The 27,496-nt window shown below is 37.1% G+C and overlaps 1 protein-coding gene across 1 annotated transcript in view; it reads left to right on the top strand.

Annotated features, from left to right (window-relative positions):
• The window catches only part of LOC131075954 (uncharacterized), a 77,578-nt gene extending 51,228 nt beyond the window's left edge, over window positions 1-26,350 (top strand). Inside the window, exon 2 of the mRNA XM_058012944.2 lies at window positions 25,198-26,350. Within this exon, the coding sequence (XP_057868927.2) occupies window positions 25,198-25,233 (36 nt within the window). The 3' untranslated portion in view covers window positions 25,234-26,350. The remainder of the gene's footprint in view (window positions 1-25,197) is intronic.
• The last annotated feature ends 1,146 nt before the right edge of the window (window positions 26,351-27,496 follow it).

The following is a 27,496-nucleotide window of genomic DNA, read 5'->3' as shown; positions in this document are numbered from 1 at the left end:
TCCTTTATCACTAATGATGATGTATTCTATGTTTCAATTTTCCAAAGAAAAAAATTGTGTAATCCCCTAATATATCATGGATTTAGTCATAGAAGATTAGTGCCATGACACTTTGACAAGTGGCTTTTGTGTACTTCAATCCAAAAGGCATGATGACATAACAAAACATACCCCATGGTGTGATCAAAGTCATTTTGTGTTGATCTTGGGGATAAATCAAGATTTCGTTATAGCTTGAAAAAATATCCATAAAAGGATAACTTTTCATGTCTTATTGTTGAGTGCACAATCATATCAATGTTAAGTAGAAGGGAATGTACCTTCTAGAGACACTTTCATAAGGTCTTTAAATTCACTTAAAAGAATAGGTAATTATAACCATTCATAAAACCCTTTTGCTACACTGTCATCATGGTGTGATGAAAGTCATTTTGTGTTGATCTTGGGGATCAATCAATATTAAATTATAGCATGGAAAAATATCTATAAAGGGTAACTTTTCATGCCTCATTGTTGAATGCATAGTCATATTGATGCTAAGTAGAGGAAATTCACCTTCCAAAGATGCTTTCTTAAGGCCTCTAAAGTCAATGCAAATTGACAGAAAGCCATAAGGTTTAGCACAAAAATCTTGTTAGAGATCTAAGAGTTGGTTGCTCTTATGAATCCCACCTTTAGCATCTTTTCTAGTTCCTCTTTGACCGTTAAGTCAGCCTCATGATGCATATTACTTTAAAATTTTTTAAATTGGTGTAGCATTGAGTTTTAAGACAATAATGCTAGCTATCCAGTGATGTCTTAATATGACCATGCAAGTATATCTCTTGATTATTTTATTTTTATGGCTAGGCTACATTGTTCATATTTGTTAAGGAAATATCTAATTTTTAAGAGCTTTAATAATTTATCTAGGTACATTTCAATATTTAATGTACGGCCATTTGTAAGTGTATTATGATTTCCTATGAAGGCTTGAGTAGGAAAAGTATTGGGAGGATCACTTAACAAAGGCACATCTTCCCCAAAGCAAGAATTAACTACAAAGACATGAGAAACCTCTATCATGATGAAATGTAGATGCAAGTCATCACATACTCCTAAATATTCAATTGACATCATCATTCACAAAGGTATCTAACAGAGGAAATGTGTCCATGTAGTTAGAATTTAAACCAACAATAAGTTTGGGTTACTACTAATTACACATGATTACATATTCCTATGGTCGTTTAAGGATTTTTCATAGGTTTGTTGATACTTTGTTGATTAACACCTATTTCTTTTCATTATATCTAAGCTTTTGTAAAATGTTATAAGCTTTCTATAGTGGCTAGCTAATATAGATGAAGATAAATAATGCTCATAAAGATGGCTAGTTTTTTATTCATGAGAAGTATTACCTTCACTAGAAGGGTCATCCACATGAGAAATTGAAGGTGATTTGTCATGTATGTCGAGATTCATAAGCAAAGGTCTTATAGCCATATTCATAAGCAATGGTCAAGAAGCCTAGTTGTCGTGATTTTACGATTCAAAATCCAGGGAGTCCTAATAATCCTTAGGAAAAATATGTTTTATGGGTGGATGACGAGAACATTTTGCATGCATTGTAGGCATAATTTTCCATGTTGGAGTTATTATTGTTCTTTTTTTACTATTTGGAAAAAATAGCAGGGTTTTCATTGATTGTCAGTACAAATTGTTTGTTATGATACAAAAAACTTGATTTTATGAAGTGTAGATTAGAAAAAACCCATTGCATGAATCCATCGACTCCCTAAAATAATATTATACATTAATGCTCTCACTATCACATGGAAAGTGGCATTAAAAGTAATAGGCCCTGAAGTGATAGGTAAAGTAATGTAACCAAGGGATTCTCATATAACACACTTAAACCCTTTAATGATCACCTTGAATTTTGAGAGATTAGAGTAGTTAACTTTGATCACATTTAGTAAATGGTTGTTTTCAACATTCAATCTAAATCATGAGGGCTTCACTTAGTGAACTTGGGTTGCGTGCGTTCATGGAATACTAAATAATCCTCATATTTTCAAAAAATATTGCCCTAAACTCCTTTTTTATCACTCGCTCCCAATACACAACCCGAATTAAACCCCCCTATTTTTACGAGATATTGTATTTTTTCATAGCTCGAATTAAAAACCCCCCTATTTTTACCAAATAGGCAATATATTGTTTTAGATTTTCAGGATATTAAACCCCCCAATATGAATGCACGTGATATAATATTGCCTAGCCAGTAAAGCCCCCATGATCTAAATCTATTGTCTACTAGTACTAAATATATTCAATTTGGATCTAGTATTTGCTTGTACTCATTTGACTCTAATGTCCCCATACTTAACAATAATGCATACTGGCCTATATTTCTTAATCATTTATAAAGGTGGTAACTCATGAAATGTGAATGGGATTTATGCTCCATCCTGTATTATTGGTTTTCAATAATGAAACTAACTTTGTAGGAGAAATACTAGATGGAAAAAATTGTGTACCCTAGGGTGCCCTTTAAGACAATCTTATGTAATTCCAAGGAACACACCAAATTCCAAAGTGATAAGCTAATGGGGATATTGTTAGCTTGAATACATGTATTATACCCCATAGCTGCATTTCTATTTGTAGGATGATTCAATGATATTTCACTAGGGAATACAAGTTTGGAATAGAGTCAAGCATAGTATAAGATGTAGGACATGAAGAACCATAAGCCATATGAATAGTAGAATTATCATGACATGTATGAATGGTATCATTGTGTAACAATGCAATGAGTAGGTGAAGCATGTGTATTCTTCATAGTTAGTAGACATACTAATGTGGGGTGTATATACATCATGCGAATATTTCATAATAGGTGTATCATGAAGTGGATCTTGTGAAGGAAAGATGCTCATATATTGTAGGAAATAACAATAAAGTACATAATACTATCACTCTGCATAAAAGTACACAAAACCTGGTAATCATGGAGTGAAGTAGGATTATCTAATAAAGGAGGAAAGGTGATAACCAAATCCCTTAATAAGGAAAATGTACATTTATATGGTGATATAATGTGTCTTTAGACAAATTCATCCCATTTGTGTGATAGAATGTCATATGTGAATCAAGGACAAATTGATAACATCACAAATCGGATAAATATGTTGTTGGTCCTCACAACTGGAATAGCAACTAGGTTATAAAAACTCAGTTCAGGGATTGGACATCCTTACTGAACAACTAACTCTCTTGTAGCAAAGGCTCATTTACTTTATCGACCAGGGATGTAAACTTGAAACGGGCCAGCACTATATGTGCACTAAGTTCAAATTGCAACCATTCTATCCTATTGCTGGAAAAGGGAATTCTCTGAAATAAATATGCAAAAACATGATGAACTAATACTTTATCAGAACACACAACTGAAGGTAACTTAAGCAGCTTCTACTGAATGACAATGTTCTGGCTAGTGGATAGGAGCTACTCTACCCGTTGTGGCTGCAGGAACAGACACATGAACTGTTTCCAGTGGCTGCAGGAACAGTCGAATGCCAAAACAACAACTATAGCAAGATGAAAATTAACTGAAAAACACAAAGGGACTACTCACCAAGTGGGCTCCCTTGAGTGAGTATATCCAGAACTCTAGATAACAGCTGATAAGCTCAAAATAACATTGCCAACTTTATTCCAAATTGATTGCAAAATACATAAGTCTGAAAGCTGGAGACTACAAATTCTATGATCGTTCCGTCCCCATGAGAGGAGATAGAGACCTTTTATTTATAAGGAAACTTTATAACAAATTCCTAACTGATCAACCCACATCCCAAAGGAATAGGCGAACAAGATTTATTACATTAAAGAAGAAGTCAACGCAAGAAAACATAACAACAACAACTGTCCTGCAGCTAAGAAAATATAGCGCAACCTCCTTTCTGGATTTAAGCTCCACTAGGAACAATTATGAATGTTCCACAAACTGCTCTGCTGAGGAAGCGATCAATTGGTTATGATCTTCTTCAATGCTGCTCCATTTTGATTGGGTCTGCATTCTAGGGACACGTTGATGTTCCTCTTAACTGCGAGCTTAGTCTTTCTTTCATCTTGGCTGACCCTGCATCATGACGTTAATGTGCACAAAAGCATGTGTATCTATTGATGTTAACATAACATAAATTAAACCACATTCTAAGATTGATTTAGATAATTTGCATAGATGGACCGTTTAAAAATCATTAGATAACAACCTTAGGTATATGATAAATCAATTCCAGAAATACTTAAAAAGACATCAACCAAGAAAGTCTTCTGACCCAAATATTACCCAGACACAAGACCTAAGCAAGAATTCTATGACAAAAATCTATCAAAACAGAGCCATTATTTCAGCTCATCATTGCCCCCCAACCTCGCTTCTTGTTGATCCTCCAACAATAGGAAAGTTTCTAATTCTAGCATTGATTCTGAAATTGCTGGGGGTAACTTGCCCTGAACCTTCTATAGACAAACTCCAATAGAACCCTTTCATCTTTTCCAACCGTGTCCACTTGGAGTGTTTTGCTGCTTCATCACACGCTGGGTCATTATTCCTGCATCCCATTAGTGGCCATAGGAGAATTGTTGGCTGAAAGCTAAGGGGAAACCAGCGTCTCCCTTTTGTTCTACCCAAATATATATATTTGGGTGCCCGTCTTAGTGTTGCCTGATAATTTGATAAGGAGTGTGGCTTAGACTATTTCAACTCATCTGGTAGACTATTCCAGCGCTGGACTAAATGTCCAATTGCTACCCGTCCTTCACCTATAGCCATCTGCTCATACTCTCTATATATTTCTTCTCTCAGGGGCAGAATGTTTTTCCCAAAATCTGGATGATACACAATTTTTTGCCAATCATAATAAAGCCTTCTTGGATTTCTTGACTTAGCTCTCAATGGAAGGGAGAGATCAAGTTCTTCCTTCCTGTGTATCTTAAATTGTTCTCCCCTTGTAATTTCATTTTGAACCCATGACATGAGAGCCCTTAGCTGAATATCTCCAATGTAAAGTAGAGGATTCCAATTAGCATCATCAGGAACAACATAATTATGTAAATAGAATTTACAAAGCAAATTTTTGATGGCTGTAGGAGCTGTTTGGTTGACATGATAGAATTCCTGAGGTGTCTTTAAAGACGAGCTTAGATTCCTAACAATTCTCATCATTTGAAAACAAATATGTTGTTCCTTCAAATACAAGGAGTAAACTCGAGGTGGTGGTTTGCATTGTATTAGCTGTGGTATCATGGTGACTACCGTTTCCACCTTAATTTTGAGCTGAGCAATCTCCTCATCTCTTTGTTCAATAACCTTCTTTTGTTGATCAATAAGCCTCTGCATTTCTGTTTTTTCTAATTCCCATTCTCGGTAAAAGGCAAGTGCAGCAGCATGATTGGTAAGAGAAGAGGGTGGTCTATGAGTTGGTGCTTTAGGCTTCGACTTTCCAGTCCTGCTTCCTGTCTCAACAATCTGCTCTGCAGCGGAGGCCAAACTGTTAAGCCCATCAAAGCCCATTCCTTCCTGTAGCTGCTCATGAGGGTTCTACAGCTCTACTTTCTCACCCTTATCTTCTTCCTTACTAATCTCCTTAGGTGAGGATGAAGGGATAACATCCTGGTAAGGACTGTGTGGTTCGTGCTCTGGGGAATCAACCAGAATGTTGGCATTCAACTTCTCTGATTGCTTCTGATCTTTAGGCTTTTTTTGAAGCCTACCGCTTCTTCTCACAAACATTTCTTTGGTGGTTGCAGGACGACTTTCTGTACCTAATTCCTCAGTTGCTTCCTCAGCTACTACAGTGGTTGCATGAGAAACCTCTTTTGCAACTTTTCTTTTATTTGCGACAAGAGAGGCTAAATCCCCACTTTTCCCTTTCTATTTCTTCTTTTTTGTGTCAATTTGCTTCTCTTTACCTTTCTCCCTCCGTGAAAACACCCTAGTTGTTATCAGGATTTGCAATGGAACCCCTGTCGAGGCTTCTGTTGCTTCTGACAGAGATTCTCCCTGTGAGGGTTCCCATGTTGTAGGAACATTTTGAACGGGTGATATCCCGAAGGATGAGGGTTCAATGGCAAAACTAGGTCTTTCTAAATTTTCTCTCTTGAGATGGGGGCAGTTCTGCTGGACCCATATTATTTACCCTAATCCTTCTAACTTTTACAAATTCATTCTAGGACATCTGGGAAACATCTCTCAAAGACCTTTCAATCAACAACTTAATCAAACAATGGTGAGTAACAGAATGAGGCCTACCTTTTTGTGTTTTCGTTGCACTAATGCAAAGAAGATTGTACAATGTATTCAGAACATTCATTCTTTTCCCATGGCGTAGATGAGTCAGAATCTTAAAATGATGGGAATGCAGGCATGAGAATCTCCCTTCACAAGTCAAATATTTCATGATATATAACGTTACTGCTCTCTATTTAGGCGGAAGGGATTCTCATTTGGTCTCCTGCTTATCTATTACCAAAGGTGGGTCTCCTTGTCGCGTGAATTCTGCTCTTGCACTTCGTGCGTCCTTTGATTCAGGGTATTTTTCCCCATCTGCTGGCAACCCAGTTACCTCTGCAATCCGTTCTTCTGTTGCTACAACTCTCAATCCTTTCACCTGAGCTTCCCCATCAGATAATGTATAGGTGAATTCTCTTGCAACCTCCTCATTGAACTTAGTTAGCTTCAGAAAATAGTCTAACCAGCCACTACTGCGGAATTCTGGTTCACAATCTTGGTCTTGTAGAAAGACATCATGGACTGTAGGTTCATGGCGAACTGGTGGAACACCCATCATAACATTGAAACTCTCAACTCACCAATGGCAGAAATATGCCCAACTCTGCAAGCTTCCTAAATATTTATGCTCTATTTGCCAAGAACCCAGCTACAATTTTAAAATAACTCAAGGCAGACAAAAGGAACGGAGCACATAATATCACATCAAACCAAAATAATTTAAATTTAAACTCAATTTGAGATGACATAAGAATTATCCATGAGAATAATTCACATCGTACTCCCCCCCCAACCTAAGGTTTAACAGGTGTCCACACATGCGAAAGATGACTTAAAAGGACACTATGCAAATATTATTATGATATGAAATATGGTTTAATTATATGTATGTAACAAAAAATAAATACACATGAGCATACCTGATATCGTGCCATTATGACACCAGTTGGATAAATTCATTATGTTTGAAGTTGATCCGCAATGCACTGCAAGTGAGGTGGAGAAATGAGTGACGAGAGTGGAAGGGAATGGGTGAAGACAGAAATGGAATATTTATTGCGAAGAAAAGCACTTCCATGGAATATGGAAGTATTTATTATGAGCATGCAACAAAGATTTAGGAAGAAGGCGAGACGACAAGCCCACCGCCTGTTGCTACAGGAATCTCGACATTTGCTGGAGTAGTGAACTGCTGTAGGAATTTTTCTTTTGAAAGAGGCTTATGATAGAGGCACAGGCGATGACCATTCACCAACAATTTGAATTTTAGAGGATCAATTATGGACAATCATACTGCACCATTGGAAAATGTTTCAATCACCTCATAAGGCCCTAACCAGTGGGTCTACAGTTTTCCCAAATTGTCCTTATACTTGGAATCATAGAGAAGGGCCCAATCGCCTGGCTTGAATGCTTTGTCTATTATATATCTATCATGCCATTTCATGCGTTGATTTTGAATTGTTTCTGTGTGCTGTAGGGCTGACTTCCTGATTTCATCCAAGGCATTAAGCTGTAGGAGCCTATCCTGTTGTGCTGCAAAGAGAGTCATATCCAATGTTATGGTTATTCTAAGTGTCTTATGCTCAAATTCCATAGGCATCATAACCTTTGTCCCATACACCATCTCAAAGGGTGTAAACCCTGTAGTGGTTTTCCATGTGGTTCGATAGGCCCATACTGCTTCAAACAACCTACTAGACCAATCCTTATGATGAAGGGCTACTGTCTTGGTTAATATAGATTCATTCTCCCTATTGGTGATTTCAGCTTGCCCATTTGCTTGAGGATGGTAGGGAGTTGATTTCCGATGCCTTATATTATATTCATTGACCAGGGCAGTGATCAAAGTGGAAGTGAATTATGCCCCTTGATCAGTCACAATCTCTCTGGGAACTCCATATCGTGTAAATATCTCCTCATACAAAAATTATGCTACCTTGTTATCCCTGACATGTTTGAATGCTTTGACCTCAACCCATTTTGTAACATAGTCAGTACACACAAGAATGTATGACCTACCATTTCAGGATGGATCAATTGGCCTAGCAAAATCTAATCCCCATTTGTCAAATGGTGTAACAACCACTTGTGGATGCAAAGGCATCTCATCAGACCGAGTTGGTCTGCCCATTTGTTGACATCTATCACATTTCCTGGCATACTTGACTGCATCTTTGTGCAAAGTCGATCAATAATATCCTGTAGTCAGTATCTTTAGAGTTGTTCTCTTGGCAACAAAGTGACCTCCACAAGGCTCATCATGGCAAGCATGAAGGATATCATAAGTTTCATCTTCTCTAACACATCGTCTGATAACTTGATCTGGTCTTGTATAGAATAAGTAATCTGCTATCCATGAAAAAGTGAAACTCTTTTCTACAAGTAACCTTCTTTGTTTTGGTGAGAAGTTAGGAGGGATTTTGTTAGCAGCTAAGTAATTAGCTATGTCAGCATACCATGGAACATTCACATTAATTGAAAACAAATGCTTATCTGGAAAGGAATCATCAATGGCTTCAAGACCATCCTGTATTTGAAGTCGGGATAGAAAGTCTGCCACTACGTTTGCCTTACCTGGTTTGTCGATTATAGTGATGTCAAATTCCTGCATTAACAATAACCATCGTGCCAACCTACCTGAAATGGCACTTTTATTCATAAGGTACCTGATGGCTGCATGATCAATATGCACAAAGATTTGATAAACAATGATATAGTGTCTAAACTTGTTGAGGGCATAGATAACAACTAATATTTTCTTTTCTGTGACAGTATAATTCAGCTCAGGTCCCTGCAAATTTTTGCTGATATAATAAATTGCATTCTCTAAAATTCCTTGTTTCTGCCCCAAGACTGCTCCAATTACAACATCTGATGCATCTGTGTGAATGTGAAAAGGAAGAGACCAATTAGGTCCTTTGAGTACATGAGCTTGGGTTAAGGCTACCTTAAGTTTAGAAAATGCCTCTTCACATGTTGGCGTCCATTCAAACTCAACATTATTTTTTAAGAGAGAATATAGAGGTCCTGCCATCTTACTAAAGTCCTTTATAAATCTCCTATAGTACCCAGCATGGCCTACAAAAATTCTTACATCCTTTTGTTTTGCAGGAGCAGGAAGGTTAAGTATTACCTCAATTTTGGCTGGATCAACTTGAATGCCTGATTGAAAAATACGATGCCCCAATACTATCCGTTGTTGCATCATCATGAAGCATTTTTCATTGTTTAGGGACAAATTATGATCCTCACATCATTGGAACACTTTGGCAAGATTTTGCAATGCTTCCTCAAAGGTGGCCCCATAAGTAGTGAAATCATCCATGTAGATTTCCATACAATCATGGGAAATATCTGAAAATATACAAAGGACAGCCCTTTGAAAGGTTGTAGGAGCATTGCACAGACCAAACAGAAGAACTGAATAGGCATACGTTCCCCAAAGGCAAGTGAAGGTTGTCTTTTCCTGATCTTCTAGAGCTATTCTGATTTGATTATAACCACTAAACCCATCCAAAAATGAAAAGTATTGATTGCCTGCTAAAGAATCCAATACTTGATCGATGAATGGAAGTGGGAAATGATCTTTCTTAGTAGCAGTGTTGAGCTCCTTATAGTCCACACAAAATCTCCATTTACCTCCTTTCTTAGAGACTATAACCAGAGGAGATACCCATTGATTGTCTGAAATAGGGTAAATGAACCCTGCATTAAGTAACTTTTGTAATTCCTCCTTGACTATTTCCCTTAATGCAGGGTTAATCCTTCGATGAGGTTGTCTAACTGGTTTACATTCTTCTCTGATATAAATCTTGTGAGTACACAATGTAGGATCTAATCCCTTGATGTCATGATAATCCCATGCAAAGGCTTGTTTATGGGTCTTGAGTAGTTTTATTAAGGACAACCTTTGGTGTGTTGTAAGTCGACTATTGATACTTAGGTTCCTTCCTGAAGCAACCTCTACTTGAGTGATTGACTCAATATTAGATATCTCAAGTAAACAAGAGGTTTGGATTTCCTATGGCAGTAAGGTATGAAATATATCTGTAGCTGTAGGAGAATCCAAAGAACTTGTAGACGGAAGGAGTGTATGCAAAGGACATGTTGGCATACTAGGCAATTGTTTAGCTGCTCCATAATAATTTCCTATGATGTTAGAGAGTACCTTATCATCTTCTTGGAGTTCTATGAATGGTTCCCTAGTCAACATCATAAGTTGCCGAACATAATTAAATTCCTCTACTTCTTCTCCTATATCGGGCCATACTACTTGCTCTTGATCAAGTTGTGGTTATGCAGGAGAATAAAGTGCAAGAGTTTTAGTGGTGATACCATCTGAAATGGCCATGTCCCCTGTCTACAACCTATGTATGCATCAGCTGTAGCAAGCCAAGGTCTTCCCAAAATGATTGGATATCCCCCCAATGTTGCTTTAGGAGAGAGTATCATAAAATCAGCTGGATATTCCCAAGAATCTAGTGTGACAACAATATCCTCAACCATCCCATCAGGTCGGACAATGGAGCTATCTGCAAGCTGCAGGACTGTTGGGGTAGACCTAAGACTAGTAATACTGAGTTGTTGCATGACATCCTTGGTCATCACATTTATGGCTGCTCCCAAATCTATCAGGGCATTTTTAATTTGAGTTCCATTGATGACTACCTTCACAACAGGACTACCTGGGTTGGAATATTTAGTGACAACAACTTTTCCTAACATAATATTAGCCAGTCGCCCTACTACATGGACTGTTTGTGGGTCATTTTTCTTCCGTCCAGGTTTTTTTAAACGTGCCTCCTTAATAGCTTTTCCATTTATGAGAATATCCTTAATAGCTTGGAACAGTGGAATCTTTACACATGTTTTAATTGATCAATAAGATCAAAAGCTATGTCATCCTGCTGCTTAGTCACTTCTACCTGCAATCTTTGAGGAAATGGAGGTGTTGTAATAGGTGTGCCTGAAGTTTCAGATTGAGGTACCTGCTTAGGGTTTGCAGGCTGGTCAGGTGCAGTATCTTGAGCAATCTCCTCAGATGGTAATTCTGTTATAAATGGAGGAGATATGGTAGGCAAATTTGTTCCTGACCGTAAGTGAATATCACTTATATTAAGAGAATATGCAGGATATTGATTAGGATCGGCTAAATAAACTTGTTGCTGTTGTTGAGTTTTGTTATTGGGATTTGGCACAAGCTGTGTTGGCAGTTGAGTTGGCTTGGGCGGAGCAGCATTAGGAGTTGGTGGCATTAAAATCGATTGTTGGGAGTGTTGTGGTGGCTGCAGGAAACCTGATGATTGGTTTGACCATTGCTAACCTCCCCTCCATTGCAGTGACTATTGCCAGTTACCTTGAGGTGGTGACCAATTCCCTTGTGGCTGCTGCCACTGAAAGGAAGGGCTATGATAATTGGGCCAAGAGTTTTGAGGGCTATTCCAAGACTGAGGAGTATAATTCCCAAAATTTTGGGAATATGGAGGTTGCCACTGATTATTTTGTGCATTAAAGTTCAAATAAGGACCAGAAAAAGACAATGAATCTTGTGGCATACCTTGTCTCGGAGGCCAAGGCCTTCATTGTGCAACATAATAGAGTTGTTCATCATCTCCGTAGACTGGCTTAAAATCCGGAGGTGCCTGCTAGCTGTCAATTTTAGCGAGGAGTTTACACTTGCAGTCCTTTTTCTTTTGCCGACAATGAGAACAAAACTCAGTGAGCATGGCTTCCGCTTCTTCATGCTTCTTCCTTGCTTGAAGTGTATCCAACTGAGTAGCCATATTGTTAATAATATCCTCTTTAGAGTCTTTTAGCAGATGAGTTATCTCCATCCATTAAATTGTTGTAGATGCTTTTGCTATTGAAGAGCCAGGCCTATAGTGTCTTCCTTTCTTGGCAGAAGCTCTGGAATATTTTTGACAGATCTTCTGATGTCGTCGCATTGAACTTGAGTAATGGCTCCTCCTCCCACGAGGTCCATTGAGTCGATACAGTCCTCGTTGATTCCCCTTAGAAAAATCAATTTCAAATATTCTTCACTCAAGGTGTTATGCTTGGATTTCCTAACACTGAACATAAACCTCTCAAGATAATCTTCCAGACTCTCATCTTCTTTTTGTGTCATCTAGAAGATATCATCATCATGTCGATCCATTCTCCTGCAATAATTTTTATCCTTTTCCAAGAAGTTTTCCTTCATTTTATCCTAGGTAGTGATTACATCTCTACCTAAACTCATAAACCACCTAAGAGCAGCTTCTTTCAGACTAGCAGGAAATAACTTGAGTTTATGGGCATCAGTGGTATAGTCATAACTTCTATAGAGGATGTCAAATTCGAACAAAAAGGTATGTAGATCTTCTATGACCAAGCCATAAAACTTTGGAAGAGAGGAGGTTGGTATATTCTTCAGGTTTGCATTATCACGCCGGTCAAGAATAGGAAATTCAAATGTTGGGTTCGTAGGTGGAGGTGGAGGATTTCCTGCCATTGGTCCTTGATAAGGAACTAAATGTAAAATATTTTGCTCAGGGGGTTCATTTAAGAAGTCGAGGTCTCCCTCTGATAAATAAAAAACACCTTGGTTTCTAGCTTGCACAAAAGTTTTAGCAAAAGGATATTTCTAGGGCTTGATCTGATCTTATTTCACAAGTGGAATGCGAGAGAAGAAATCTTCCTAATCCATCTCTTCTTCTTCTATGCATGCAGATTTTCTAAAGGAATTCTAAGAGATAATTCTTTAAAGAAAACTAAGAAAGCTTAAAACTAATAGTTACAATAGGTTCTTAGTTTGGCACCATCCCGACAACGACGCCAAAAATGTTGGTCCTCACAACTGGAATATCAACTAGGTTATAAAAACTCAATTCAGGGATTGGACATCCTGACTGAACAACTAACTCTCTTGTAGCAAAGGCTCATTTACTTTATCGACCAGGGACATAAACTTGAAACAGGCCAGCACTGTATGTGCACTAAGTTCAAATTGCAACCATTCTATCCTATAGCTGGAAAAGGGAATTCTCTGAAATAAATATGCAAAAACATGATGTACTAATACTTTATCAGAACACACAACTGAAGGTAACTTAAGCAACTGCTACTAAATGACAATGTTCTAGGCAGCGGATAGGAGCTACTCTGCCCCTTATGGTTGCAGGAACAGACACAAGAACTGTTTCCAGTGGCTGCAGGAACAGTCGAATGCCAAAACAACAACTATAGCAAGATGGGTTTTAATTGAAAAACACAAAGGGACTACTCACCAAGTGGGCCCCCTTGAGTGAGTAGATCTAGAACTCTAGATAACAATTGATAAGCTCAAAATAACATTGTCTTCTTTATTCCAAATTGATTGCAAAATACATAAGTCTTAAAGCTGGATACTACAAATTATATGATCGTTCCGTCTTCGTGAGAGGAGATAGAGACCTTTTATTTATAAGGAAATTTTATAACAGATTCGTAACTGATTAACCCACGTCCCAAAGGAATAGGCGAACATGATTTATTACATTAAAGAAGAAGTTAGCGTAGGAAAACAAAACAACAACAACTGTGCTGCAACTGAGAAAATATAGCACAACCTCCTTTCTGGATTTAAGCTCCACTAGGAACAATTATGAATGTTCCACAAACCGCTCTGCCAAGGAAGCGATCAATTGGTTATGATCTTCTTCAATGCTACTCCATTTTGACTGGGTCTGCATCCTAGCGGCATGTTGATGTTCCTCTTAACTGCCAGGTTAGTCTTTCTTTCATCTTGGTTGACCCTGCATCATGACGTTAATGTGCACAAAAGCATGTGTATGTATTGATGTTAACATAACAGAAATTAAACCACATTCTAAGATTGATTTGGATAATTTGCATAGATGGACTGTTTGAAAATCATTAGATAACAACCTTAGGTATATGATAAATCAGTTCCAGAAATACTTAAAAAGACATCAACCAGGAAATTCTTCTGACCCAAATAGTACCTAGACACAAGACCTAACCAAGAATTCTATGACAAAAATCTATTAAAACAGAGCCATTATTTTGGCTCATCATATGTCATAATCAATTATAGATATATGAACATATCAATAAGTAGGAGATATTTTGTACATCAAGTCAAATTGCAATATTTCTATAAGGATTTGTGAGATATTGCCAAGATCAAGAGCTCAATGAAAAGTACAAGAGAGACAAAATAGATGATAGGAATAAACTGTATTCTATCAAAGATGAAAATACTGATCAACTGGATCATCAATCGTTACATACAATGAATATGAGTCTGCTTATATAGGCAAGGCTATATGGATATGTGAGCATACAAACATGACATGTGGCTTAATTAGAAACAAGGGTAGGTAGGAAATAGGTGTGGTAGGTAGGAGAAACAATATAATATTCCACATGAGGTGGATCACCCACCAAAGGTGAAATGTAACAACAAGATAAGACCACAAAAGGTGGAAATTCTCCTACACACACTATCCCAATGTGGCACAAACACCCAAGTGTTTCATACCCAAACTACTATGATATGCATGTACTAAGTAAACTTAAGTAAGGTGTAATAATATCCAAGATGAATAATTATTTACACCAACACCCCCCCTTCAACTTAGGGGAATGCACTTAAGTCTACAATGCAACTAAGCAATGCAAGATGGGTCCTCGCTACTAGGCCATGTTAGGTAGCCATGTACAAATGCAAATGCATGCAAACCAATGCAATCAAATCTCTCACAAAGCGAGGAAAGAGAGAAAAACCCAATGGGAAAAAACCCTCCCCCAAAAGAGAGATGAAAACCATATACAAAGAACTCTCATAAAAGTATGTGAGGAACAAAACCCCATGTGTGGAAAAATTCCCCCCCATATGAGAGAAGAAGAAGAGAGACTAGGAAGCCCCCCCTCAATGTAGAATTTGCACCAATGATAAAAGCTCGAAGATGAATGAAGAAATTGCTCCACGAATGTCAAACCACGTTCCTCCCCTTAGGAAGAAACGAAACCAAAGGTGTATCCATGAAATCTCGTCAATCATAAAGGGAAGATGTAGGAAAAATACTCACGATGAATGGAATATCTGAAAACTGCTCAAGTGTCCCCATGTCAATGTTGAAAGATACCTCTTCCAAAGGTGGTAAACTGCTCCACACTGCTGAAAAAGGCACTCCAAGATCTAGTGGAGAAGAAAGTAGAACAAGTCCCAAATACTCACATGTCTCCTCAAAGAATAAAGAGACCTCCTCCAATTGTTGTATGAAAGTATCCACAATCATGTCAACCTCAAAAGAATGATCATGTAGAGAATGCACAAGAGGGTCAGAGCGATCCCTCGCAACAATCGAAGAAGGATCATCTTCATCAAAGAGAAGATGAATGTCATCAATGATGTCTCCCAAATCTGCAATGAAGGACTCCACAAATAAACCTGCAATGTCTGTCAAGTAGGTATCCCAATCAACTGAAGCTGGAAGACAAGAAATATCCTGCTGCACTAAATCACAAGAAGGCAAAACTGTTGCACTAGCTGCATCATCAGGTGCAATAGGTGGTGTGATATCAAGAGGAGGAGATGAAATGCAAGGCTCAAGAATGGGGTCACATGTGAGAATCCCCAAGTACTAGTACCCAAAGTTCTCAAAATCTGAATCATCAACATAGGAAGAATCAACCTCATCAATAGGACCAAAGTGTGAAAAAGAGTACAACCGAGATGCATGATCAACCACCACAGTCGCAATTATACCTCCACTCTCCAAGTCTCTAATGATAACTGAATCAGGTGTGAACTCCACAATTTTCCTAGTTGCCCCATGTGTAATTTGATAGATGGAAAGAAGATTGTTTGTCAAGTGGGGTACACACAACACATCATTGAAGGAGTTATCCCCAATGGTAATATATCCTTTCCAATCACATCCATGTATGTATGATTGCCCATCAAAATCTGCGGCATGTGGCAAGGCTCAAATGAAGAAAACATAGAATGCGAAGATGCCATATGATGAGAAGCCCCTAAATCTAGAAGCCATCTCCCTAAATCATGACTTGTAGTAGCACAAAGAGCTTGTCCCTTTCTTTTATCCATCCCAAAAGAGTGATCCTTTCCTTTATCTTTATCCTTGGAAGAAGCCGATGTAGACATTCTAGAAGGTAGGTCGATTTTGTTCTTCTCAAGAAGATTCTTCAACTCATCAATATCCTTCTTGTAACAATGTTGTTCATCATGTCCCGACTTCTTGCAATATGCACAAAAAAGATTCTTCTTATATGATTTCCTCTTAGGTGAGAATGGAGAATCACCTTGTTGTGGAGAGGATGATTGTGCTCCATCTTGTTGTGGTTTTGACTTAGGTTGCTTTTGATTCTTTCCTTTTCCTTGATTGTTTTGATTCCCTTTATTAGCCACCAAAGCTTGTGACTTTGAAGATTTGAGAATCCCCATCTTGGTCAACTTAGATTGCTCAAGTATCAAAATCTCCGTGAATGAATCAAATGAGGGAGAAGTGTATGAGGAACCTTGAGCTAACCTATGGGTGTGAAATCTAGATACAAAGGCTGCATACTCTGAAGGAAGCTTTTCCAACAAGTTATAAACCAATTGAGCATCCTTTTTGTCAATTCCACAATCCTTTAGCTTTGCTCTTAGCTCAATTGCTTTTGTGACATAATCCTGGATTGTATCAAAATCCTTGGGATCCAAAGTTGTGAGTTCACTATCAAGCTTGTAGCCCTCAATCTCATCAACTTGACCATAGAATTTCTCAAAAATATCCCAAACCTCTTTAATTGTTGTACACTTCTCAATGTGAAAAATGAGGTCATCTGATACATACTTTCTAAGAGTTCCAAGTGCCATAGCATTCTTAGTGAGCCATTCAATTTGAGCATTAGGATCAACCTTAGGATCAGGTGGTGCTGTAATAGTTCCATTTACATAATGAATGAGTCCTTTTTCCATTAGTTTACTCCGAAGACTTAATCTTCTATGAAGCATAATTATGAGGAGTTAAAAGTGGAAATTTAGGAGAACCCATAGCACCAAAATGAAAAAATGCAAGATAGAGAGAGGCACAATCACACAAGACACCCCCCCCCCCCAAAAAAAAAATAAAAATGGTGATTTGACACTTTATACTTAGTGCGTATACAATGGGCCACTTGCAAAACAAGGCAAGGTGGACTTCTAATTTCAACTTTACAACTTCTCAAAATGAGATATAAGAGACTTCAACAAATACTGCAAGTGATCTAATCTGAGATCCAAGAGAATACAAGTACCAAATAGGCCAAAAATGACCAAATACTGAAATTACAATTTCTACTCAAAATCACTGCAAACAAATGATGGATTATGAAAGTAGACAAAAAAACATGCACTTTAAAAAAAAAGGCACTTGAAAAGGAGGTCGTATGACCCCGAACGAAGCCTCTGAAGTTGCAAAATCGGGGATTAGACAGGTACAGTCATGAAGATCTGCAATTTTTGAAAAATCCATCCATCAAAATCATAAAATTCCTCCATCACTGTGAAGAGCACAAAATTATAGGCCATTTAAAAAAAATTACACCAAAAAAGGAGCAAAAATGAGCAAGATATGGCCTTCCAAAGTTGAACTGCAAAACTAAAAAGCTCAATGAGAGGGGGATAATTTTTTTTCAAAATACTGCTGATGCAATGCTAATGTCAGCAAATGACAAGTTTAAATTTGACACCTGTCTGACCATGACAAAAACGTCACCTCCCCCTGCATGGTTGTCCGTACAGTACGGACTCGATGACGTGGCAAAAATGTGTGGTTCCGTATAGATGACGTGTCATACAATCGGGCTGACGTGTCACTGACGCATTGTACAGATACTGACGTGTCAACCATCTGTGCAACTGACGGCACCGCGTGGGCAAATGTGTGGCCGCCGCGTGGCGGTACAAAGGATGACTGGGCGTTGTGACTCTCCTCGCCTTACGCTAAGGTGTTGCGCCATGCATCAGAGGTGGGCAGTGACTCAACCAGTTCAGGAGCGCCACGTGGGAGTGACAGGGCGGCCGAAGGTGCAGTCGTCGGCGGGGGCGCTTGGAGCCGACGAGGCCGGGGCAAGAGCAGGGGCGGCTGCCGAAACACGAGCGACAGTCAAAGGAGTACGTGTAGAGCGGGGTGGACGACCAGCGTGGGGGGTGTTGAGATGGCGGGAACCGAAAGCACGGTGATCGGGGAAGCAAACCAAGCGACGTGGAGCTGACAGGGTATGTGCAGGTACGGTGGCAGGGGCCGCCGTAAAAATACCCTGCAAAAAATAAAATGTTTGCGTACGGGTGTCGGGGGGGGGGGGGGTTTAAACCCCATGTAAATTTTTTTTTTTAAACTTTTTACAATAAACGCCTGAATTTAAAAAAAAAATTCTGTAATTTATAAATAATATTTTGAAAAATAAATACGCAAAAAATAATTTATTTATTTTTACAAAATCCGTACAAATATACCAAAATAGGCGAAAATTTTCCTTCCTCCAAATATGGCCGAATTTATACTCAAAATTTATGGAAACGGCCTCCCAGACGCAACCGTGATGTCCAAATCGCTGTACGATGCCCCCCAAAATAGCACCTCCTCAGATCTGAAAATTGAAGCCTCCAAAAGACTAACCAAAGACGCCCTTTAGGCTCTGATACCATGTGAGATTCTGCCAAGATCAAGAGCTCAATGAAAAGTACAAGAGAGACAAAATAGATGATATGAATAAACTGTATTCTATCAAGATGAAAATACTGATCAACTAAATAATCAATTGTTACATACAATGAATATGAGCCTACTTATATAGGCAAGGCTATATGGATATGTGAACACACAAACATGACATGTGGCTCAATAAGAAACAAGGGTAGGTAGGAAATAGGTGTGGTAGGTAGGAGAAACAATATAATATCCCACATGAGGTGGATCTCCCATCGAAGGTGGAATGTAACAAGAAGATAAGACCACAAAAGGTGGAAATTCTCCTACACACACTATCCCAATGTGGCACAAACACCCAAGTGTCTCATACCCAAACTACTATGATATGAATGTACTAAGTAAACTTAAGTAAGGTGTAATAATATCCAAGATGAATAATTATTTACACCAACAAGATTCAACTGTGTATTTTGTTTTCAAGTCAAAATCATTGACACATGTTAGATGTGTCAATAGCTCAAAAAAAAAAAAAACTACACTATTGAATTCTAATAGCAATATCATAATATGAATAGATTTCAAACACAAAGAGCCATGATAATCCATAATGTAAAGACAAGGGTCTATCCAAGAGTGGGATCTATAGGGTTCATAAAGTATGCAACAAAGGCATCAACTCCAATATATGTAACCAAGTGAGGTGAGATTTGTTATAATTAGAATATCTCTCTTAATTCATATTTGAAACAATTGTAAATGTAAATCCTAGAGCCAAAATAGGGGTGCATAAGGTAGGTGATGTTTGTTCTCTTATATCAACTAATGATTTGAGGCTATACAATTATGCTCTGCAACTTAGGGATAATATTATCCTAAAGTAAGCAACCAGCCATTGCTATAGGGTACATTTAATTGTCAACCAGGGTCATAAACTTAAGATGAAGTCTATACCATATATATAGTAGGAGGCATTTGGGTTTTTGTTATATTTACAAATTGTAGACATTCATTATTCTAGCTCTCAGCAAAACTAGTAAATAATTAAAAAACAAACAATGTCATTAAATTACAATTCACACTTAAGAGTAATGACAATTACAATCTAGAAATGATAAAATAACAAAAAGGTAAATAACAATTTCAATCGAATTTATACACATGGTGCACATTTATTTAGTTGTTACAAGAACAATAAACGTATGTTGTTGAATAAATTGAACAATAATGAAATCATAGTAATCCTTGTAAACTAATCATTAGTGATACATTACCTCAAGTGGGTCTTGACTTGGATAAGTGCACTCACCAAATTAAACAATTAAATACAGTTACTTCACAAATATTTCATATATGTATTAATTCATTCATGAGAATAATCAACGTGTAGAAATTTAACTATTGATAATGGAAAAAAGGGTAAATACAAAAGATGATCGATCTAATACATTGTTTCATTCATCACATTTATAAGATTAACTATTCTAACTACCTGACACTGATATGCCACTCATTCTTGATAATTAGGAAGAGGGTTGTTTGCTGAAAAGACACAACTACAAGATAAAAAAAGAGTCCTAGTTGGATTCTACGTTCATCATAAAGAAGGTTCAATGACTAGACAAATTTATTACATAACATCATTATTAACAAAGGAATCTTAAATGCTAGAGTCATATGCTAGTAGTAGAAATCCGATATTGCTACTTTAGTGGACACCTCATCGCTCACCATGCTTATCGTAGTAGACCTATGGTCTACACGACCACAAGAGCATTGTTATTTCTATGAGTTACTTGGCTATATGAAGTCTCCATCGTGTGTCTTTGATGCAAAACATGTTTTTGGATTAAGGCAAAAATAGGTTTTGAAGGGGCCTTGAAACCCTTTACATAAAAGATTCTAAAAGGCTTAGAATCAAAGCATTATAGTCCAAAACAAAAACATACTGCAAAAGATAGGACAACTTATAAAGCAACCAAGAAACCAGCAAACACCCAAACGGGCAGACAAAAAACAAACAAAAAACCCGAACACTAAACACAGAACCACACAAAATAAAGCACAGTTACACGAGGCTTTTAAGAGTCTTAGCGACCTCAACCTCCAGCAGGCTCATCTTGTCAGCAACCTTCCTCATCTCTTTGTAATCCATGCTCTGAGTCGTAGCTTTTTTCTTTATGTTGCCTCGGGTCCGCGTACAAGGGCCCTGACCAGCCTGAGTCTTCTCAAATTATCATCACCAATATTAATCAGGACTTTCTCTTGTTGTACATTGTCAAGATTATTCATCATGGCTTGCATGGCATCCACTGTCTGTTTGACAATCTTGTGACTACTGGTCATAATTGTGATGAGAGTGGCTTGAATTCTCTTATAGTTCTCATCAACATGGGTGAGCCTATCCTCAAATCTTTTTTGCATCTGATGAATGCCCTCCACTGCTCTATTGATACAATCCACCACAGATTTCTTTTTATTTTCCGTCCAATGCCCATTACCCTTCTGATTATCCGGAGTAGAGACCACAGGAATAGATTCCATCTTGCTACCCAAGGCCCTTTAGTTGAGTTTGACCTCTTTAAGCTCATGAAAGAGCCACTTAAACATGTTGTAAGTATCGATGGCGTGGTCCCTAGCCATACCCAAAACATCCTCATAGTCATCCCTCTTATCATTCAGCTCCACACTCTTCGTATGAAGGTCCTTGATGGTATTTTGCAGAGACGTTGAAGGGGGCGGTGAAGGGGGCTTCTCAAAGTTCTGGCTGTCAGGCTTCTTGCTACCCCCATTATTACTCGTCGAGCCCTCAGAATTAGCCTTATTTCCACTAGACACATGGGAATCTTTTCCATGCAAGGTGGACGAAGAAGAAACAACCAGCTGCTTCCGTACATTTTTACCCTTACTTGAAGAAGATTTGGCCTTCAGGGAATTCTTAGATTTAGCTTTTTTATGAGGGAGAGGGGAATCCTCGTCAAAGTCCGACTTGGAATCCTCACCTCCCCACTCCCCTGCACTAGTATCATCTTCAGAAGAAGTAAGGATATAACCAGACGGGGTAGGAAGGGCACAGAAATGAGAATCAATGAGAACCAAAAGCCCTTCATGGAGGAGGGGGAAATTAATAGGAATCTTCTTATGGTCCCTAAAATTAGCCCTCAAGGTAGACATCAAATAAAAACGAAGGGACACCTTGACGCCATAACAAAAGTGGTTCAGAAGCACAAAGTGATGTACATAAACCCTAGTGAAACGACCATCAAGAGTGAAGTATTCCATAATTACCTTGAGATTTTTTGCCCAGAATTCCTTGATGATATAAATGTCGTAGTAGCTTGCCGTTTTTTTCACCATATTGGCCCTCTCTTCATTTTTAGGGAAGTTTTGCACCACCATCTCCGATTAATTTTTGTCCCCGTAATATTTCATTCCATCCATTGAAAGACCGGTGACCTACGCAATCAAGCTCTCATCGATAAGAACCTTACGCCCATGCAGAGTGTCAGTGCCATCTTTCGAGTGCTTCTCAAAATAGGCAGTTACATCTTTATTTCTCCCTTTTAACCTCTCAATATAGGGGTTGACACCCCTTTTCTCTAGGAGCCTCCATAATTTCTTATCCTTCTTGAGCTGCACATAGCTTGGAGGTTCAATTCTCTTCCTATCCCCACCCATTCTTCTCTTCACTTGATGGCTGAAGAAACTCACGACTTTCAGACTAAGAAAAGCCCTGATGAAGCCAATATCGACCCACAAAGCATGTGAATTAAATCTTCAAAGCATGTTAGCTTCTTTACACATTCAATATTAAGATAAATAATAACATTATACACATTTTTATTAACAAACACATATAAATGCAAGTATTTATCTATTCATTAACATTTATGATATAGCGCTTAATAGTAGTCATATTTTGGGAAAATCATAAACAAGTTCAATAGACTTTGGAGGATTTAAAAGATAAACAAGGTAATTAAAAAGTCATTAAAAAGGCCTATCAAGTGAAAGATAAAATATTTAAACAAGCATACCCAAATCTTATAATAACAAGGATGAATCATTGAAGTAGAAGAATGTTAAGAAGAATCATATTTCAAAATAAGATGTAAAACTTAGAAGACTTCAAATCCAAAAAATTTAGGATTTGTGAGATTCACTTGGTAGAAATTACCTATTGTGTAAGAGAAAATAAGTTCACGAAAATGTAAAAACAAAATAATTTTTTCCTAAGCTTAATTTGGGTAATCCAATAAGATTCAAACAAATAAGCATAAATTGACCGAACTCAACTCATTGGCAACTATGGGCATCCATATATTAGAATTGGATTTTAATCTTGGAAAGTAAATGCAAAAGGATAATGAATACTTAGCTCACTTATTGAAGATCTATGACATTAACAAAGATTCTACAATCCAAGCTATCAAAGGAATGAAGATGGGACCTTTTTGTTTGTCTATTGCAATGGGTTTTTTGTAAGACAACTTTTTTTGTTTTGGTTGATCCATGTCATTGGGTCACTTATGTGTCCACAAATTTGTCCTATGCTACACAAATATGATCCTTTTGGTTATGATTCATGTTATTCATATATAATTTAAATGCATTTTTAAAATAATTTTTTGTATTTTTTATTTTGAATATATAAGAATATATATAAATAAATAAATAATAGTTTAAGAGAAGTCAGCCTTTGTACAAGATTGTGTCATTTATCAATATATAAATTCATTAAACCGTTTTCTCTATCTATATATAAACATAATACATTCATGTGAATATTAATAAATTAATTAAAATTTATATGTATTGATTATTAATATTATTATTAATTTAATTGTTGTACATATTTTTACAGAATTAATTCTTAAGATGCAACCCTGTGAGATTTGAGAACAACACCACCACTTAACTAACACACCATGAAAATAACCCCAATATAAATAATTCCTTTATTTTTAACAAATTTATGTATTTTTTCTTATTCTTTATTTTTATTATATTAAAGAATGACATTTTGTAATAATTTCACTTTCTTTTTCTCCCCCATCTTTATTGATTTTTTAACTGTCATTTTATAACAATCACTTGGATTCCATCTTTCCACTTTTTTCTATTGTCTGAGCGCGACAATGATGTTTCTTGATTGTATTTATATAATCAAACAATTTGACTGTAGAAAAGACACGTGTAAGTTTAATTCGTTATTTTTAAAATAAATTTCTCCTCGAATTTAATGCTACCGGATTCGAACTGGGCTTTTTTGTCAAAAGAACGTGCAGGACAACAACCATAATCCATGGTCATATTCAACTCACGCCATATGTTCCTCGCATACATATAACAGATAACTATTTAATTTCTTTAGATTCTAGTCAAAATTCTACTCCAAGATAAATCAAAATGGAGATACCCTATGGCCCAACACAATTGATGTTGCAAGTCAGTAAGGTCATGGAAATGATCCACTTGAACAGCTGTCTCAATTCCTGCAAATTCCATAGACAAAAAGAAACCCAGTTTCGATTATCACAAGGCCACAGACAACAAGAAATCTCCATTCAGTTTAAGGAGTGAACATAGCATCTCAAAATGGATTCAGCTGGTTCAAAAAATGAGATTTCCATTAAGGATAGTCAGCTGGACCTTACGAGAAGAACTGTTGCAGCTCAGGACTCATCTGCAAAAGTATGTTTTGCAAATTCTTTGCTTTGGGTATTGATTTTATGTCTCTATAGAAGATTTTGCGTTTTAGTTTCGTGTACTAAGATAACTTGCATTGAGTATTGCCATATACCATTTTTCTAGCAGATTTTTACTGTGGTTGTAATGTGTATGCAGATTTCAGACTTTACGCATTCACTTTTCATGTGTACTGTTCTGTAAAAGAATAATTTGCATTCTATGTATGTTGTGTATTAGGCATTCAATGCTGATACCTGTAAAGTTTCTCTAGCAGAGTTAGGATAGAAGCATTTCTTTCAGCTCTCTACTATTGTTTAACGGCATAATGGCACTTGTTTATCTATATAATTTGTATTCATTACATTAGGCATTCATTTGTTTGATCAGAATTTGATTGTGTATTTGTCTGTAGAATTTGATTGTGTATTTGTCTGTAGATTATTTTAATAGAAGAATTTGTACATGGTGCCTGTTTATATATCTTGTTATATACAAAATTTTCTAACAGAATTTGAATGTGAATATTGGTGGATGCAGATTTTTGCAATAATATTTGCTTTCAGTATTCGCTAAAAGAGAAGACTGCATACGCAGCCCATGACTAACAGGATAGACAATAGACCCCTAGGGCTAAACTGCAAACAGCACCTAGAATTACCAAAGAAGGTAGCATTCATAGAAGCAGCAAAAAATCATATCCCAGATTGCATCTTGTTCATAGTTACAAAGACCATTCAAAAAAGCATTATAACATCATCAAAGTCAGGAATCATGAAGAGCCGACAACTATCGTAACACCATTAGAGAAGTGAGTATTAAATTCCCGAGCATCCACAGGGATTAGAACAGTAAGAGGCTGGGTAGGAGCTTGTGACTAACATAAGCCCCCTGACATATCAGCAATGAGAATAGTACTGTCCAAACTAGTAACAAGGAAAGAATCACAATCCAGAAGGTCATCTTCAGTTGTTAACGTGTTAATCATCAAGGTTAACACATTTGTAAATTTTGTAAACTATTTTTCAGTTTAGATAGTTATGTGACAGTTAAATTGTTCTTCTGCCTATAAACTAAGACTCTAAACATTCCTATGAAATACAATAATAATCTATTTCTATTCTTCCGCTTCTGCACCTAACAGTGATCTCAGAGCTACGTTGTGAAGGAGAGAAGAAAAACGTAGAGGACTCAGAGCTATAACAGTCACCTCTCTTTCGTAATTTCTACCTCCTCCTGCATAATTTTGAATAATGGGTATCTTGTTTTGCATAACCTGAGTGTTAATACATTATTTAAGAACCGTCGTATGAGGATTGATCGGTCTTGCTCCGCATGGGATTTGTAAGCATGGTATTGGGGACTTATGAATTGCTTATACAGCAGTTTGAAACCAATATTTGTGAAGGCAGAAGACTCAGGAATTTGAAAAGGTATCTGTATATTTTGATGTATAAATCTGCTATATTTTGATCATTAAGCGTTGAAATCTGAAAGCATTATTGAGGATAGGATGTGTACGTTCAGATGGATGCACCATTGTTACTGCTAATACCACTGTTTGAAGATTGTTTAAGGATTATGGTAGAGTTGTTATCTTTATAAAAAATTGTATATTCCCTTATTTTTGCTTGCTAAGCAAAGTCTATTCCAGGATTGCAGTATAACTGCCTATTTTGTAAAAGATGTTGAGGAATGGGCTATAACAGGGCGCATGTTGAATTTGTTTTTTTTGTTATGGAAAGTCTTCCATTATTTGTTGGTGGTGAAAGGGCAATGGTGTTAGTAAAAGAATAATAGAATTCTCTAACATGAGTATAGATAGCATCAATTTGTGGATGAATCTTAAATAGATTTCTGACAGACGGGAAAGCAGGTTGTTGATGTCAGTTTGATGCTAGAAGCCTGTGTGGGGGTTATTTGTGGTATCCAGATAATGCTGACCATACTGGGACCAAAGAATCTAACTGCATGGTACTCATAGTTTCCTTTTGCGATGAGAATGGATATTTGGGCTAATACATTTTAGACTGGAATAGGTGTCATTTATTTGCAAAATTTGCATATAAAGGAGGAATTATTTTTAACATTTTTTATGCAAAATTGGTAATATTGGAGTAATATAGTTATGTTTGGGGATATGGTGCACAAAGAGTGCAATTGATGTTATAAGGCAAGTCAAATTGTTTATTTACCTACTTATAATCTTGTCAACATTATACATTGATGTCATATTGTCTCTCACATAGGGAAAATGTTCCCAAACTCACAAAAGCACAAACTCATTGTGTTAAAATATGTTCATCCAAACCCATTGTGAGAGTTTGAGACTCTCAAAAAACAAAGGGAGAAATGTGGTCTTGGTTACAAGGGTTTTGTTGGCTCTTATATCCTAGAATATTTTAAATTCATAAAATATGTATTAGGGGGACACATGAATAAATGTCATGTTGAGTCTACATTTGTTGATGATTCTTGTGAAGTTCAAAAATCCAAGCAACCAAAAAAAAAATGTATTAAGTCCATAATGTTCAAACTTGTTCCCATTGTGGATGTCAAGGTCAACTTTCTTGTAATTGCTTTGATCTACACCCCTCTTCTTCATGTGCTCAATATGCACATTATTCTTTTCATTGGTTTCAAAAGAAAGTGCAAACACCTATGCTGTGTTGCTATTCCGTTGTTTGAACCAGTCCTAGGGATGACATCAAATGCTTTCTTAGATATTGCATAGTGAGATCTTTGACAAAGATTGGGCCAAATGCTCCAAATAAAGCTATGTTGAGTGTTGTTAAAGCTATGTTGAGTGTTGTTTAAGCTACTATTGATGATGACAATG

Source organism: Cryptomeria japonica, chromosome 9 (genome assembly GCF_030272615.1).
Source record: "Cryptomeria japonica chromosome 9, Sugi_1.0, whole genome shotgun sequence".
Classification (NCBI taxonomy): Eukaryota; Viridiplantae; Streptophyta; class Pinopsida; order Cupressales; family Cupressaceae; genus Cryptomeria; species Cryptomeria japonica.
The sequence above is the reverse complement of the archived record's forward strand: the minus strand, read 5'-3'. Positions and strand labels throughout refer to the sequence as shown.